Below are 12704 nucleotides of genomic sequence, written 5' to 3' on the forward strand. Positions count from 1 at the left end.
GAGATTTTAATATATTTATTTGAAAACCAAGTTCTGTGAAAGAGCACACTAAATAGTCATATCTTTTCTCTTTGACCAAAGACTTGGAAACAAGGTTCTTCAGGTCAGCGGAGAGGCAATGATACATGCAGTGAACAGCAGGTCTCAGCATGAATTTCCTCACAGGCATCCCCAATATGAGCCTGGACAATCTTCTTCAGAAGAGCAATGAGATCCTGGGGAAGGGGGGAGAGGGGAAAGCTAAGGTCATTCTTTAACAATATTCCTTTTTTTTAAAACTACTAGCTGTTAAGTCTAAAACTAGCCCCTAATCCTGTTTATGTAGCCCTAATATGCCAGTTTATGCTGAGATAGATTACATTTTTCAGACTTCTTTTGGACTGAGTATTTTATCCTTCTGAAAACCTAGTAAGAACTCAATTTCCAACTTAATATTTCTAAGCCATTTTGTAGCTGACTGCCCTGAAAGACTTAATCAGGGGGTTTTCAATAAGGTATTGTGAGTGGCTAATGTAAGTCATTTCAGTTGTGCATAGAGACTGCGCATCATATTAGTATTATTAATATTACATAATAATACTGTTATGGGCTGGTTGGGTAAAGCTTAGGAAACCATCAACGGCTGAAAGATAATTTTCAAAAGTAAGTTTAGATACCAGGGAAGTTAGTTATAAATCTCTCCCTCTTTAAGGTCCAAACTGTCTGTCAGAGGTTTGAATATATTTTCCACCTAATGGCAACATTTCAGCCTTCATATCTCAGATTTCTGTAAAAGTTTTCATTAATTGCTAGTCAGTGCCTAATATTCATGGTGCTAGATTTGCAACCGGACATTCACGTGTATTTTTCTTTTGTCAAATGTAATGATACTGTTCTTATTTAAACAGCAGAATAAACTCCTATTTATTTTATTAAAAAATACAGTGTATTTTTACTAGGGTGGAATTGAGAACCTTGACTATATAGTTTATATGCATGTTAAAATGTGTGATAACTAAAAAAGGGGGGGTGGGTGGGGAATAAGAATGACAATTTTGTGAAACCAGATTATTCTAGTCTTTTGCATCTAAAGCCCCCCTTCAACATTGTCGGAACACTAGTATAATAATTATCTTTATCAACTGGCTAAGTTCTGCGTTACAGTCCAAGCGATCCCGAAGTACGTGCAAGCACCGTCCCGTACACACTGGTCATTCAGCAGCTTCACGGAATGAATGAATGTTAAGGCTTTTAGTGCCAAAGTATTGTCAAGGAAGCGAAGAGAGAGAATTAAGAAGTTGGATCTGTGCTACTCAAAGTATCATCTACATACCAGTGCCAGTCCACAACTCTAACTGATCCACAACAAGGAGCTTACATCAGACTGTAAATCAAATCTATCACTGAGCAAACTGTCAGTGCAGCTGACTTTTTTGGGGGTAAGGGGGTAGAATGGCTTCTTCAATGAAGGAAGCATTGATTTAGATTTACATTCTGGAGCAAGCTCCCTACTTCATGGCCCTCGAACATAGTCTGTAGACTAACCACTTTGATCAGCATTGGTAGAACACTAGAGGATAAGAAAGTCCAAGAAGAAAGAAAAAAGAATTGATGGTTATGAATGTAGGAAGAGGTCAAGCAAGGGGGAATTTTAATACTATTTAGGTAAATAGGGATTAAACACAAAAGTAATGGAAAGATGAGAAAATAACCCTTCATAAAACATTTGTGAAGTATTGACAAAGATTTCCCTTGATACACAATTTTGTTTCACACATACCTCTGATCTTTAATCATCAATATACTCAAATGGTTCTGGGGGTTCTGGCTCTTGTTCCTCTTCCTCGATTTTTGGGCCATGGGCTGCCACAGGTTCCACCAGCTCTTCAGTGTCTTCACTGGTGTCCTTCAGAATGATAATGCCTCCAATGGAGAGCTATAAACACAGAGCAGAGAGCGAAGAAGCATGAGCTCCACTCCTATTTCCAGGCAGCTCCAGAATCCAGTGTGCGTATTTGTTAAATGGCACCTTAAGACTACCTGAGTGACGTGGAAGTACAGAACTGGGGTAGAACTACACTTTCCTAGATGAGGGTCAGGAAACTGGGGCATTTGTGCCCGTGTGATGCTACACCAGTCATTTAACCAGGCCGTTCAAGGGTAAGAAGGGGCTGGTAAGATCTCTGCATCTATTCCTTCAGGTTAGTGTCAGGACTGAATGAGGGAAGCAATGTCAATGTGCATTATTAAGGATAAAGATAACTATAATCTATAGAGTATTTACAAACTTAACCCAGTGGCTCTGGGTGGTAGAACATTTAGTGCTGTTCTATTTGGATGATGCACCCCAATTTAAGAAGAGTAGTCTCCAGTATCAGCCTCAGTCTGACCGTAGGGAGAATGTTTACTGTCCAAATATGGTATTCTAATGCCTTGCTACTCAACACATAGTCCTGGACCAGAAACATCATTATCACCTGGGAGCTTGTTAGAAATACAAACACTTGGCCCTACCCTCCATCTACAGAATCTGCATTTTAACAAGATCTCCAGGTGATATGTATGCACACTAAAGTTTGAAAAGCACACTAGTCTAATGGACACTTGATTATTTGTGAGAAAACTACACTTTTGGACACAAAAGCAATCTAGGATGAAAGGCCAACTTTTAACTTTTCTCTAGTAATTTCAGAATGACAGAGAGAACATAAATATCAGAGGCATCTGAGAGTTTTCCACTTTTAATCTACAAATCCAAGTGATGCATGGCAATGAAGAAATAATGAGAAACAAAAAGGAGGTAGAGTATAGGAGCAATTCTACTAAGCTCCCTCCTAACCATACTAGCAAAAGGTAAATTCAAACACCAAATGATTCAGCCCTTTCTCATGTGCTAATCTTATTCTATTTGCTTGCCTGTGTCAAAGGAAATGGAAAGCTGCTCTGTGTAATTAAATCAGTGGTAGGGCACATCTGGAAAAAACATATTTCTGCCAAACCACATTACTGGGAAGGAAAAGAAGCACAGCACATTAGCTAAATGATTCACATGTGTATAAGCATCCCTTCAGTTCAATCTAATCTGATTTTTACTCATCAGAACTCTGTCCTGCTATGCTGTACAAATGGTGTGCCTTTGTGCATTCTTTTTATTTCCCTTTCCTCAACACACACACAACCATACACATTACTTTCTAATTCTTCCCTTAAATAGTTCGCTTTTCTTTAAGAGGAGCCATTTTATGAGCGGACCCTGCCTTTACTACCAATATTCACCCAAGAACAATTGGAGTACATGGCTATTATTCTAAACCTCCACAGCCTAGTTTACTTGAACCTTCTAAAGGACCAAATGGAGATGAATCTTCTACCAGAAGAAAATACCCATGTTCCCAAAAGGACTTCCTATATTTTGGAAACATATGGCTGTGGGTTACAACTGTACTATTTCATGCTTACCTGGAATGAAATAATCCAGATTCTGCAACATAATTAACACATACAAAGAGGTTTTTATAGCTACAATGGTTTAGGTTTATTAATGGCTTGTATGTTAGTAAAAGTTCACACTCTCTAAGCAGAGAAGATATGACATTCTACTTTCTGAGAAGGCCAGGGGTAACTGAAGACACAGGTAATGAGACACTTCCTCTTGATAAGCATCCTGCACACCCTGTGAGTCATCTTTTATGACGGAAGGAAACAGAGTGGGAATGCTACTCCACCTTCAAACCTATAGTTGCCTCTTTCAAATGCAGTGTCTGGGAAGGGACTGATGGCCCTGCCTGTCTGCCACTGAGGGTACAGGAGTAAGCTGGGGAAACCCTTTTATCATTGCACATACACAGAGGCAGTCTTTTTAAACTGAGATATAATTTATATAACATAAATTAATTCTTTTAAAGTATACAATTTAGTATATTCACAGAATTGTGCAACTACTTCCACTACCTAATCAAGGACAAAATTAATCAATCCAAAAGAAACTGCGTACCTACTAGCAGTCACTCTCCATTTTTTTCTCCTCCCAGCCCCCGTCTCTTAACTTCTTTTTCTATGGATTTGCCTATCCTGGACATTTCATGTAAATGGAATCATACAGTATGTGTCCTCTGTGTCTGACTTTCTTCACTTAGCATAATGTTTTCAAGCTTCACACATGTTGTAGCATGAGTCATCAGTACATCTTCTTTTTTGGTGAGTAATATTTCATTGCATGTATCACTTTTTTTATCCATTCACCAGTTGATGGAGACTTAAGTTGTTTCTACTTTTTGGCTATTATGTACAAAGCTGATGTGAACATTAGTGTACAAGTGTTTGCATGGACAGTTTTCATTCTCTTGGGCATATATACTTAGGACCAGAACTGTTGGTTTGTAGAAGTCTACATTTAACTTTTTGAGGAATTGCCAAACTGGTTTCCACTGAGGCTGCAAGTTTACATTACCACTAGTACTATGTGAGGGTACCAGTTTTTTCACATCCTTGCTAACTTTAATTTGCAGATCTGTTGTCTGTTTTTTGATTACATCCATCCTAATGGATATGATATGGTATATCTCTTTGTGGTTTTGGTTTACATTTCCCTAAAGACTAATGATGTTAAACATCTTTTCATGTGTTTATTGGCCATTTGTTTATCTTTTATGGAGAAATGTCTACTCAAATCTTTTTCTCATTTAAAAAGTTTGTCTTATTATTAAGTTCTAAGAGTTCTTTATATATTTTGGATACAAGTCTCTTATTAGATAATGTTATTTTAAAATATTTTCTCCTATTCTCTGGGTTGTCTTTTCACTTTCTTCGGTCTTTTGCAAGCAACACAGAATATTTTTTTATCTGATAAGGCCCAGAATCTTTTTCATTGTTGTTGCTTATGTCTTAGGTACCATATATAAGAAAACACTGCCTGATCCAAGATCATGAAAATTTACATGTATGTTTTCTTCTAAAGGTTTTATAATTTTAGCTCTTAACATTTAAGTCTTTGATCCATTTTTCAATTAATTTTTATGTATGATATGAGGGAGAGGTCCAACCTAATTCTTTTGCAGGTGGTATCTAGTTGTCTCAGCACCATTTCTTGAAAGGACTTTTCTTTGCCCAGTGAATGGTCTTAGCATCCTTGTCAAAAATCAGTTGACCATAACTGTATGGGTTTATTTCTGGACTCTCAATTCCATCGATCTACATGTCAACCCTTATGCCAATATCACAGTCTTGGTTACTAAAGCTTGTAGTAAATTTTGAAATGGAAGTGTGAGTCGTTCAACTTTTTCTTTTTCAAGACTGTTCTAGCTATTCTGGGTCCCTTGCATTTTCACATGCTCTGCTTGTCAATTCCCACAAAAAAGTCAGCTGGGATTTTAATAAAGATTGTGCTAAATCTGTACATAAAATTTGAGTACTGCCATCTTAAAAATATTGAATCATCCAATCCACAAACATCAACTATTGATCTGTAGTTTTCTTTTTTTGTGATGTCTTTGCCTGGTTTTATTATCAAAGTAATATTGGCCTTATAGGGGAGTTGGATAGTGTTCCTTCCTCTTCCATTTCTTAGATTTTGTAAAGGGTTGGTGTTAAATTTTCTTTAAGTGTTTGATAGAATCAACCAGTCAAACTATCTGGCCCTGGACTTTCCTTTGTACTTTTTCTGATTATTAATTCAATCTCTTCATTTGTTTTTGCTTCATTCACATTTTCTATTTCTTCTTGTCAGTTATAGTAGTTTGTGTCTTTCTAGGAATTTGTTCATTTAATTTAATTTATTGGCATACATGTTATTCACAGTATTCTCTTACAATCATTTTTATTTCTGTAAGATTTATAGTAATGTCCCCTCTGTTTCCTGATTTTAGTAATTTGAGTATTCCCTCTTTTTTTTTTGATTAAATAGGAATCTGCGAATATAGTAAGAATAATTACAATAAACATTTATTACATACATATTATGTGCCAGACATGGTTCTAGATGCTTATATGAATAACTTTATAACATGCCTGGTATAAATATCTACAATATTTATATTACTATAGATAGTAACATATCTATAGTAATGAATTACTTTTAACAATTATTATTATTATTAACCCTCATTTTTATAGAGGAAAAAATAGAATCATGGAGAAATTAAGTAATTCGTTAGCAATCCAGGGCTAATACAATTTTTTTTAGTCTTTCTTTTAATAGACTTTATTTTTAATAGCAGCTTTAGATTCATAGCAAACTGACTGGGAAGTATAGTGATTTCCAATGTATCCCGGGTCCCACTAATGCTTAGCTTTTTAACATACCCTACATAGTGGTATATTTGCTATAACTGATGAACCTACATTAATACAACATTATCACTTGAAGTCCATAGTTTACATTATGGTTCATTTTCAGTGTTACATGTATTCTATGAGTTTGGACAAATATATAATGACATGTATCTACCATTATAATATCACAGAGAGTAGTTCCCCTACCCTAAAAATCCTTGGTGATCCACTGTTATCCCTTCCTCCCATCTTCTCTCCTTTTTTCTTGCTCAATCTAGGTAAAAGTTTGTCATTTTGTTGGTCTTTTAATAAGAGATCCAACTTTTGGTTTTGTTGATTTTCTCTGTTGTTTTTCTATTCTCTATTTCATTAATTTCTGCTCTAATCTTTATTCCTTCCTTCTACCTGATTCTGGCACAGTTTTCACTTCTTTCTTCTAATTTAAGGTGGAAGGTTTATTTATTGATGACACCTTATTTGAGATCTTTTAAAATATAGGTGTTTCTAGATATTTTCCTCTAAGCACTACATTCACTTAATCATGTAAGTTTTGGCATGTTGTATTTCTGTTCCTCCCAAAACACTTTCTAATTTTCCATGTGATTTATTCTCTGACTCACTGGTTATTTAGAAGTGTGTTATTTCATTTCCACAAGTTTGTGATTTCACCAAATTTCCTTCTGTTATTGCTTTCTAATTTTGTTCCACTGTGGTCAGAGAACAAATACTCTGCAACTTCAACTACTTTATTTAAATTTATTGAGACTTGTTTTTTGGCCTAATATATGGTATATTCTGGAGAATGTTCTATGTGCACTTAAGAATGCCTATTCTGCTGTGTTGGGTGGGTGTTCCATAGATGTGTTTAGGTTTAGTTGGTTTATGTTATTTAAGTCTTTTCTGCCTAGTTGTTCTATCCATTTTTGAAAGTAGGGTACTGAAGTCTCCAACTAATGCCTATTTCTCACTTTACTTCCATTAGTTTTTGCTTCAATGATTTTGGCAGTCTGTTATTAGGCATAGATATTTATAACTGTTTTATCTTCCTGATCTTTTTATAATATGTTGTGTATCTTTTGCAAAAATTTTTGTCTTAAAGTCTATTTTAGCACAGCTGCTCAGTTCTCTTTCAGTTACTGTTTGCATGGGATATCTTTTCCCATCCTTCTGCTTTCAATATAGTTGTGTTTTTGAATCTAAAGTATGTTTCTTGTAGAGAGCCTATAGTGGGATCATTTTCTTTCTTATCCATTTGGTCAATCCCTGCCTTTTAATTAGGGTGTTTAATCCATTTACATCTCATGTAATTACTAGTAAGGTAGGATTTCCTGCTGTTGTTTTCTGTATGTCAGATATTTTTGTTCCTCTATTCTTCCACTGTTGGCTTCTTTGGTAAATAGATATTTTCTAGGGTACTACTTTAATTTCCTGATTGTTTCTTTCAGTCTACTTTTTTAGTTATTTTCTTACTCAATTAAGAAAATTTGGGGTTGCTTTGGGGTTACAATTAATATTTTAATCTAATTTGAAAAACTAGCAACTTAATATCACTGGTATATGAAAACTATACTCCAGTATAGCTAGGTTTCCCCAGTCCTTTGTGTTGTTATTGTTATAGACTGGATGTCTGTATACCCCAAAATGTGTACACTGAAATCCTAACCCCCAAAGTGACAGTATTAGGACGTGGGCCTTTAGGAGGCAAAAGTCGTGAGGGTGAAGCCCTCATTAATGGAATTAGTGCCCTTGTAAGAAGAGACATGAAAAGATCCTGTTTCCCCTCTCTCTGCTGTCATATGAGGATACGAGGAGAAGAAAGTCACCTATAAACTAGGATGAGGGCATCTACCAAGAACCCAATCATGCTGGTACCCTGATCTTGGATTTTTATCCAGCCTCCAGAACTTTAAGAAATAAGTGTTTGTTCTTTAAGCCACCCAGGCTTAAATGGCAGGTGGCAATTTGCTATAGCAGCCAGAACTAAGATATATTGTAATTCAAGTTACATTTTTAAACAGTGTGTACACGTAAACACAAATTTATGATTGTTTTTTATTTCTGTCTTTTAAGTCAGGAGAAAAAAGGTTACAAACAAAAATACATTTACATTACCTTTTATATTTATCTCTGCAGTTACATTTTACTGTTACTCTTTATTTTTTCATGTGGATTCAATTTACTCTCTAGTGCCCTTTCATTTCAGTCTGAAAGGTTCACCTTATTTTTTTTGTATGGTAGGAATTTCTTGTATAGCAGGTTGGCTAGCAACAAATTCTCTTGGTTTTTATCTGGGATTGTCTTAATTTTACCTTCATCTTGAAGGACAGTTTTGCTGGATATAGAAATTTTGGGTAAGAATTCTTTTCTTTCAGCACTTTGAATCATCAAAGAAAGTTGTCCTACTGCCTCTGGTCTCCATCGTTTCTGATGACTAATCAGCTATTGATCTTACTGAGGCTCTTGATACATGATGAGTTGCTTCTCTCTTGCTGCTGCTCAAGGCATCCCTTTCTGTCTTTTAAGAGTTGGATTATGAGATATCTAGGTGTAGATCTCTTTGAGTTTATCACACTTGGATTCACTGAGCCTCTCGGATATGTAGATTAATGTTATTCATTAAATCTGGGAAGATTTAGGTCATTATTTATTCAAATATTCTTCAATCCTTTTCTTCCTCTTTTTGGGACTTCTCTTATCCCATTCTGTGTATACTGTTATGCTTGATGGTGTTCCACAGGTTTCCGAAACCCTGTTCACATTTCTTCATCCTCTTTATTTTTGGCTATTCCTCAACTGACCTATCTTCAAGTCTGTTCAAATCAGCTGTTTAGCAACACTAGTGAAATTTTCATTTCAGTACCGTATTAAAAATTTTTTTACTCTACTTTTCAACTTTGGAATATCTTTTATTTTTTATAGTGACTATTCTTATAAATTCTATCTTTTTGCTGATATCACAATTTGTTGAGACATCATTGTTATACTTTAGTTCTTTGAGGATATTTTAAATAGTTGATTTAGTCTACCTGTTAAGTCTATCGTCTAGGCTTCCTTAGGAACAGTTTGTTAATTGCTTTTTTTCCTGTGTATTGGCCACATTTTATTTTTTTGCAGGTCTTGTATTTTTTGTTGAACACTGGACTTTTAATCGTATAATGTGGCAACTCTGGAAGTCAGATTCTTCCTCTTCAGGTTTATTGTTGTTTGCTTTGTGACTTTTTTGAACTATTTCTTTAAAGTCTGTATTTTCTGCTTCATGTGACCATTGAAGTCTCTACTCAGTTCCGTGGTCAGTTAGTGACCACAGAGGGATTTTCTTAAACAGCGCCAGTAAGTCTCCCAATCTCTGGTTAAGGGGCTGTGTATGTGTTGAGGATACCTTCAACATTCAGCCAGGCAGCTGGCAATTCTTCCTTAGCTTTTGCTTCTTGCTTGTACAGAGAAAGGCAGTCTTTTGACTCAGAGATGGACAACTGTTACAGCTTCCTCTGACTTTTAAGTAAATATTCAATCGTTGTGTGCTAATACATCTGTTCTGTCTATAATTGCACTTCACCTGGCAAGAGCAGTTTCTAGATGGTGAGAATATATACATTCTCTATACACATGCCACTTAGATGAACTAGCTTGCAGATAAGACAGTGACTACATTTAAGGTGTCTACTGGTGGATCTACCAATTCACTCATTCAATACCACAGACCAAGGAGTTAGATCCTAGTAATGTAAAATAGGAGGCAGGAGAAGATCTTCTTCAAGCTATTCTCACCTTCCTGGCTTGATTGCTGCTACCTATAAATGTCTGGTTGGTTTGTCATCAACACCAAGTACAGCTGACCCTTGAACAACATGGGTTTGAACAGCATGAGTCCACTTATATGTGGATTTTTTCAATATATTGCAACATTTTTTTGGAGATCTGCAACAATTTGAAAAAACATTTTCTTTTCTCTAGTTTACTTTATTGTAGGAATACAGTACATAATACATATAATATAAAATATATGTGTTAATCAACTGTTTATGTTATCAGTAAGACTTCCAATCAACAGCAGACTATTAGTAAGTTTTTGGGGAGTCAAAAGTTATACATGGATTTTCAACTGTGAGTCATCAGCACCCCTAACCCCCCATGTGTTTAGGGGTCAACTGTTAATATTTATTGAGGGTTTACCATGTGCCAAACATTGTTGTAGGTATTTTACATATAAAGACCTATTTAATCTTTATAACATTCCTAGGAGGCAGGTATTATCACCATCCCAATTCTGTAGATGAGAAAAATGAAACACGAAGACTCGTCTCAGTCACACAGCTAAGAAATGGCAGTCAGAATATAAAGTCAGTTCCGCCCAATCCCAGCTCTTTGTCAGTAAGTACAGTTATCATCCATTCCCTGCCTTTGTATCCTCTAGCTGGTAAGTCAGTCAGGTGAGATCTTGGTTCACACTTGTAGGTAAGAGTTGCCTTCCTCTCACAACCATCAGGGACCACCTTCAAGCTGATGAAAACAGGTTTTCCTTTTTATAAGGATCTAGAAATCTCATCTATGACATTTTAGACAGGCCAGGATCTAAACGTATTAAATGTGTCTACTAATGGCTCTCTAGTTTTCAATTTACAACAACCTGGAAAATAAAGACATTATCATTCTCAAATTTCTGATCAGTATTTATTTCTAATATGAAACATTCTGCCTTAGAATTAAATAGCATGAAGATCCTTTTCAAATTATAAAATTAAGTGCTGTAAGTGCTTATGTATTAACTTTATTACCCTGTTCAGCCTTTGCCACATTCCTGTGAGGTAGGGAAATTCTTATTTTATGGTGGAGGAAACTGAGGCAAAGAGAGGTTTAGTACCTGATCTAAGGTCACAAAGGCTATAGATGGTGAATTAGGATTCTAACTCAGTATATCTGCTTCTAGAGTCTTTGCTCCCAATCATTGTGCTGTATTAGGCTTCAGCTTAAGCCTCTGGTAGATTTAGGATTTTTACAGGATTACACAAAGAAAAGAAAAGCTCCCCTGAACCTATATGGAATGTTCTCTCTTTTGCTAAGAGATTTATTAAGACAGTTTTCTCTAATGCTTCGGAGATTTATCCTTCTCTATCAATATTCCACTGTCCTATGATTACTGTGCCACTAGTACATATAGCTAAGGACCACTGATAACTTACTGGTTTGAAAGGCTGGTATCTGCAGGTCTCTGGCATGGTCAGGACCTTAAGCTGCGCAGGCATAACTCGGGCCGGGTTATCCAATAACTGGAAGTTTGGCTCAGGTTCTTTTTTCTTCTCTTTTTCTTCCTTTTTCTCTGTCTCATCCTAGAAAATATAAAAAGATAGCCCAGTAAAGATTCATTTTTATTCCACATTACTAAATAAAGTTTGGTAAGTTTACTAAGCAGCTATTAGGTGCAGAAAGTAGTTAGGATTAGATATAATGGAAGTACAACTAAAGTGGAACCAGACTCGTAGGATGGAGAGGTGACCGCGCTTGGGTTTGGTCGAGGGTGGTATTCAAACTTGGCTTTAGAGGATGAGAAGGTCAGCCGAGATCAGAAAAAGAGGGTTTATTTAAACAAATGATACCTTTGGCTGAAGGGGCCTTCCTTCCACCATCACCTCAGCTGTCTGCTGGAAATCCCACTCTCCCCTTTCAAAACACCTTTAGTTGTCATTTCCTCCAAGTTCTCATTCCTGTTTTGTATCCTTCTATTTTTCCCACAATGGATATAATTTCTAAAATCTCTTCCAATTAAAATTATATGAGTCCCTATGCTTGGAACAGGATAATTATTTAAAGGAAGCTGAGAGCAAGGCATAAGAATGTTTAAGTATTAGATGCTATTGGAAAATCTAGACCATGACAGAGATACGCATATCGACTCATATAACCACTAGGCTATACCTACCACTTCCATTTTCTCCTCCTCCTTTTTTTCTTTTTCTTTTTCCTTTTTTTTAGCCTTGGCAGTAATTGACAACACAGCAGTAGAAACCTAGAAGAAGTAAACAGGGTAAATGGCTGTAACCTTACCTACATACAAATGTATAAGCCCAAAGAGACTCAGCTATACAATACTGTTCTATTTCCTAGCAGTAAGCATAACAAAGAACAAAGTAATCAGGGAATAAATGGGAAAAGTAAGCAGGACATATATGCACACAATTTACTACTATGGTCGTCATGTGAACCTTTCATTCCAGGAAGTTTTTTAATATAACTCTAAGTTTTAAAACTGTAGCTTACCCCAGACATGGATTTGCTATTATAAACTTCTAAGACAGGTATTTGGATGCTCTATACTTTTTTACTTAATAGGGAAAAGTACTGAAAGACAAAACTTTTCTTCAAACCTAGTAATAAAAGATATTCTCACTGGACTAGATGCTGTAAATGGTAACATGCAGTGGGTGAGTAGCCTGGAATTACCCTCCTTGATGGGTATT

At 35.9% G+C, this 12704-nt stretch overlaps 1 protein-coding gene across 1 annotated transcript in view; it reads right to left on the reverse strand.

The window, feature by feature from the left end:
- PSMD1 (proteasome 26S subunit, non-ATPase 1) overlaps positions 1-12704 on the reverse strand; it is an 89062-nt gene continuing 76358 nt past the window's right edge. The window contains exons 22-25 of the mRNA XM_036912403.2: positions 12167-12253; positions 11430-11576; positions 1760-1915; positions 1-215 (exon numbers count right to left, since the gene is read on the reverse strand). Of these exons, the coding sequence (XP_036768298.1) occupies positions 1769-1915; positions 11430-11576; positions 12167-12253 (381 nt within the window). The 3' untranslated portion in view covers positions 1-215; positions 1760-1768. The remainder of the gene's footprint in view (positions 216-1759; positions 1916-11429; positions 11577-12166; positions 12254-12704) is intronic.

This window comes from Manis pentadactyla, chromosome 6 (genome assembly GCF_030020395.1).
Source record: "Manis pentadactyla isolate mManPen7 chromosome 6, mManPen7.hap1, whole genome shotgun sequence".
Lineage (NCBI taxonomy): Eukaryota > Metazoa > Chordata > Mammalia > Pholidota > Manidae > Manis > Manis pentadactyla.